This window comes from Coregonus clupeaformis, unplaced genomic scaffold (assembly GCF_020615455.1).
Source record: "Coregonus clupeaformis isolate EN_2021a unplaced genomic scaffold, ASM2061545v1 scaf0642, whole genome shotgun sequence".
Lineage (NCBI taxonomy): Eukaryota > Metazoa > Chordata > Actinopteri > Salmoniformes > Salmonidae > Coregonus > Coregonus clupeaformis.
The window spans coordinates 264,459-269,847 of NW_025534097.1; the positions used below are offsets into that span (position 1 = coordinate 264,459).

Sequence of the window (5,389 nt, forward strand, 5' to 3'; positions counted from 1 at the left end):
CCTTCTGGAGTTTGTCAAACTCACTTGTTTTTCTTCCTCGATAAGCCATTGATGATAAATATTAACACTCTCTAAATAAGAACTTAACCTATCTCTGTGAGAGATCTATCATGAACTGAGTGGAAATAGAATGTTGCCAGTCAGATGGAACCAGCAATGACATAATGGCAAGGGTTCCGTTACATTGTGATGTCATAATGGAGTCTGTTGACAGTGTTGATTAGCACATCAGCACATGGTGAACATTCATGAAAGCTTTTTGATTCCCATATAAAATCATAAATATGTGATGAATTTTTAAATACTATATAAATATACACTGAACAAAAATATAAACGCAACATGTAAAGTGTTGGTCCCATGTTTCATGAGCTGAAATTAAAGATCCCAGAAATTTTCCATACGCATAAAATCTTAATTCTCTCAAATTCTGTGCACACATTTCTCCTTAGATAACCAAGATAATCCATCCACCTGACAGCTGTGGCATATCAAGAAGCTGATTAAACAGCATGATCATTACACAGGTGCACCTTGTGCTGGGGACAATAAAAGGCCACTCTAAAATGTGCAGTTTTGTCACACAACACAATAGAGGTCTGTCCACCAGAGCTGTTGCCAGAGAACAGAATGTTCATTTCTCTACCATAAACCGCCTCCAACGTTGTTTTAGAGACTTTGGCAGTACGTCCAATCAGCCTCACAACCGCAGACCACGTGTAACCACGCCAGTCCAGGACATTTTAGTAATTTAGCAGACGCTCTTATCCAGAGCGATTTACAGTTAGTGAGTGCATACATTTTTCATATTAGCCCCCCGTGGGAATCAAACCCACAACCCTGGCGTTGCAAGCGCCATGCTCTACCAACTGAGCTACAGGAGGCTCCACATCCAGTTTCTTCACCAGCGGGATCATCTGAGACCAGCCACCCAGACAGCTGATGAAACTGTGGGTTTGCACAACCAAAGAATTTCTGCACAAACTGTCAGAAACCGTCTCAGGGAAGCTCATCTGCATACTTGTCGTCCTCACCATGGTCTTGACCTGACTGCAGTTCAGCGTCGTAACCGACTTCATTGGGCAAATGCTCACCTTCGATGGCCACTTGCACGCTGGAGAAGTTTGCTCTTCACGGATGAATCCCAGTTTCAACTGTACCGGGCAGATGGCAGACAGCGAGCGGTTTACTGATGTCAACGCTGTGAACAGAGTACCCCATGGTGGGGTGGGGTTATGGCATGGGCAGGCATAAGCCTCAGACAACAAACACAATTGCATTTTATCTAAGGCAATTTGAATGCACAGAGATACTGTGACGAGATCCTGAGGCCCATTGTCGTGCCATTAATCCACCGCCATCACCTCATGTTTCAGCATGATAATGCACGGCCACATGTCATCGGAACTGTACACAATTCCTGGAAGCTGAAAATGTCCCAGATCTTCCTTGGCCTGGATACTCAACAGACATGTCACCCATTGAGCATGTTAGGGATTCTCTGGATTGACGTGTACGACAGCGTGTTCCAGTTCCCGGCAATATCCAGCAGAGTATACTTTTTGTTTATGAACGTCAGGGTTGAGGTCAATTCCATTTAAATTCCAGTCAATTCAGGAACTACACTGAAATTCCAATTCCAATTCTCTTAAATGTTTTTCAATTAGGAAAATGTGTAATTTAATCTGGTTTAGTTTCTGAATTGACTGGAATTTAAATGGAATTAACCACAACCCTGATGACCAATGAACAAATAATACATGCTGTATCCCCAAAAAATCACTAGAGGGAAACATTGCCTGGTATGTCTTACCATGAGAATGGACCTATCGTCTTACCTTACGATATAGAATAGCATGATTACAAGAATGTGGGATTCTGTGTACAGCACTTTAAAATGAAAGTGAATGTGATCTCTAAAGCAAACGGGATATTGTTTGAAGAAATTCTATTGGGTATGATGTCCATGGATGCCACACAAGGAAGCAGAGTTGACCTGAAAAATCGAAAGTGAAACTATCTGAGAAACACTGTCAAAACATTGGAGGCAGAACAAGTAGGTTAATTACGAGAGAAAGGTAAAAACAATGTAAAAATATTTTAGCAACTTTTCCACAGCCAGTCAGTTGTACCACATTTGGATCTATAAGGCATAGATTTTAGTTTTTCTATAGTAGTAACTATACAGTACTGCATTTATTGTTGTTACTATATATATGTATGTTTTGCTTTCTCTCAGTCCTGTCAAATTAATGCTGTACAGCTGGTATGGTGATCAGGGTTGACTTTAATTCAGTTAGTTCTGTAAAAATGAAAAGTCTTCATAATAAATGATGGGAGATTTGAATTAAATTATTCCCTGAATTGACCCCAGCCCTGGTGGTGACTATACAAATAACTCTCTATAGAGGGAGAAGATGGAGTTTAGTTCAGTAAAAAGGAAAAGGTTTGTGTTGTTCAGTGACACCTTGTATACTTTGTATACATTATGATATCTTACTTTTTACTCAAATTAGCACACTTAAGGCTTGATTCAATCAGTAGAGAATATATGTGTTGTACTTCACGTTTAAAGATAATTTCTGATTGAGCCGACATATTCAGCGTTTACCGTGAATGCAGTCTCGCAACTGCGGGAACATTGCCTTTGTCAACCGCCCTATAAAGCGGATCTTCAGCGCTACGGATTGAATTAAGCCTTAGTCAATCATCTTTTTGGGGGGAATAAATCATGGAAACATACTTGAGTAAATAATCATTTGAGTTGGGAGATTTTAGAAAAGAAAACCTCTCTATGTCTACATCTTCAATATGTTTTTTCCCCAATAAATATATTATTGCTGTATGTGTACAACACATATAGCCTAACCAGTACAGCCAGAAGAGGATAGGCCACCCCTCTCTCTGAGCTGGGTTCCTCTCCAGGTTTCTTCCTTGATGGGAGTTTTTCCAAGCCTCTGTGCTCTCACTTCTGCTTCGCTTGCACTTTGGGGTCTAGGCTGGGTTACTGTAAAGCACTTTGTGATAACTACTGATGTATAAAGGTCTTTATAAATACATTTGATTGATTGATATCATCTGTTTACAAATTGGTGTCAACTGTGTGTCCGTTAGCAGAGCCATGCCAGCGAAGTCGGTGCAGTTCAGCGGTTGGGAGGCTGTGGTTGAGAAGCAGAGTGTCCTGAAACCTGGTCAGGCACCGCGGGGCAGACAAGGCTACACCATGTACCATGGAACCCACCGTGACAGAGCCCGAGCCATCATCACAGGGGGGTTCCAACCCTCGGCGGGGGGCACGTTGGGCCCGGGGGTCTACTGCAGCCGGGACATAGCCAAGGCACAGGGCTACCCCAGTGGTTGCCCCTCTGTGGAACACGTGGTACTGCAGCTGAAGGTCCGGGTGGGCCGCGTGAAGAAGATGGATGGGCAGAATGTAGCAATGTGGCACTCGTGGCAACAGAGCGGCTACGATACGGCCTGGCTGCCCTCCACCGTCAATGGGCGTGAGGAGGACTGCGTGAAAGACCCCAAGCGGGTGGCGGTGAATGGCATCGCGCACTGTGGCGACCCAGCCACGAAGCACGCCCTCGAGAAGCTCATCAGTCAGCAGAGACAGGGGGCGGAGTCAAGTGGGCGGGGACACGAGCAGGGGATTGTGGCCGGGTGTAAGCGGTGCAAGAAGCAGACACCGATTGGCCACTCTCTGGAGGTGTGTTGGGGGTGTGGCGCCACAGTATGCCCGTTTATGGACAAACATGTCTGCAAAAAGAGCAGTTGAAAGTGACAGCTTCTAAATACTGGAGACTTTATGATGATGACATTACTGGTTCGTTCGACAATAAAAAAGGTTTGTGTGGAATTAAATTAAGCTTTGTTGGTGACTTCATTATAGGTTTATTTGAAATCGGACGGCTCACTCATTGTCCCCCATGATGAAATCGGAGGGGGACTATGGATCTGTCTCCGTCCATTCGTACATTAGTACGTACAGTACGTACATTAGTTAGTCACACGCAAGGAGTCAATGAAATCCATTTGAGAAAAGGCCTAGGGAGAATCTCAATTGGGATTTGCTAAATTCCTCACGTCCTCTCCTCTGTCTTCTCCCCATCGAGGAGAAGACAGAGGTTGTGGTAACGTGGAAACATGCGCTCGTATGAAATGAGACTCAGGCAAATTACGTTTACAGAGGAGGAATCACATAATCACATAATACATGTGTAAAGAGGTAAAAATAAATTGAGCTAGTTCTGCTAAACATTTTATAATTAAGTAGCATGTCGTTTTTAAGAGAAAAACAACACCTCTTTCAAAGCGGGTGATGTGGATTTCTAAACTCTTCCGCGATAAGATACACCTGAGGATCATCCACCGGAGGAGGAAATTGATGAGAGGAGCAAACTCCTCCATTCACCTACAGTGTATTAACGAATTGACACACACGCGACCACTTAACGGTTTACGGTCACGGATGAGAGGAGGAAGGAGAATTCGAGGAGAGGACAGACTTTTTCCCAATTAAGAATATTCCTTTGTTACAAGAGGCCCTTGCTCTGGCTTGCGCTACTTAAAGTCCTACCTGTCACAGATTAAACATGGAATACAATTAAATTTTATTGTAGGATATTTACATACATTTTTGATCACTTAAATGATTGGTATTTACACATTGAATCCGACTGCTTATAATAGTGGTAGATACAGTGTGGGCGAGGGGATGGATGGAGTAAAGCACAGGAGTGTGAAGAAGGAATATGCTTTAATCAGCTCAACAAGGTAGTCCGCAGCAATGCGTAAACACGATCCCAGGGCGACTTAAATGCGTACTGGGAACCAAACATACACGGGTAAATGTTCCTGGGGATAAAAATAATAAAATGCTCAACGAGCATGCGAATACCTCCACAAAGAACAATCACACACAAAGACAAGGGGGGCAGAGGGAACACTTATACAGGTACTGATGAGGGGATATGAACCAGGTGTGTGTAATAAACAAGACAAAACAATTTGAATGATGAGATGAGGAGCGGCAGTGGCTAGAAGGCCGGAGACGACGAACGCAGAAGCCTGCCCGAACAAGGAGAGGAGGCAGCTTTGGAGGAATTCGTGACACACAGTATCTCCGAAGGACTGTTCCGGCTAGGGGTTAGGCAAACTTACTCCTTATCTCATGTTTCGGGCAAATGTGGATTTAGGCCGGGATTCAATCCGCTTAAACACGCTTGACATTTAAAGGTAATATCCGATTGAGCGGTCATCTGCAGAATTTATCGTTAATTCGATCTCTGCATACGTCAAGGAAAATTCCTTTTAAACACCGCATCGTCGGCTTTCCAGTACGCTGCGCTATAAATGGAACTGGACTGAACTGCTAGTGATTTAGCGT

The 5,389-nt window shown here is 43.6% G+C and overlaps 1 protein-coding gene across 4 annotated transcripts; it reads left to right on the forward strand.

Moving 5' to 3' along the window:
* Positions 1-1,803: 1,803 nt before the first annotated feature.
* On the forward strand, positions 1,804-3,864 carry LOC121573058. 4 transcript variants are annotated; one of them, XM_041885093.2, is made up of 2 exons: positions 1,804-2,078; positions 3,115-3,864. In XM_041885093.2, exon 2 carries the CDS (start codon positions 3,122-3,124, stop codon positions 3,776-3,778), a length of 657 nt encoding a protein of 218 aa, XP_041741027.2. In that variant the 5' UTR covers positions 1,804-2,078; positions 3,115-3,121; the 3' UTR covers positions 3,779-3,864. The 4 variants fall into 4 exon arrangements, with proteins under 4 accessions (XP_041741027.2, XP_041741028.2, XP_041741026.2 ...); XM_041885094.2 differs by having other exon boundaries at positions 3,118-3,864; XM_041885092.2 differs by having other exon boundaries at positions 1,804-2,056.
* The last annotated feature ends 1,525 nt before the right edge of the window (positions 3,865-5,389 follow it).

Coding starts and splice junctions, on each gene's coding strand:
- LOC121573058 (XM_041885093.2), top strand. CDS start 3,122: ATGCCAGCGAAGTCGGTGCAGTTCAGCGGTTGGGAGGCTGTGGTTGAG.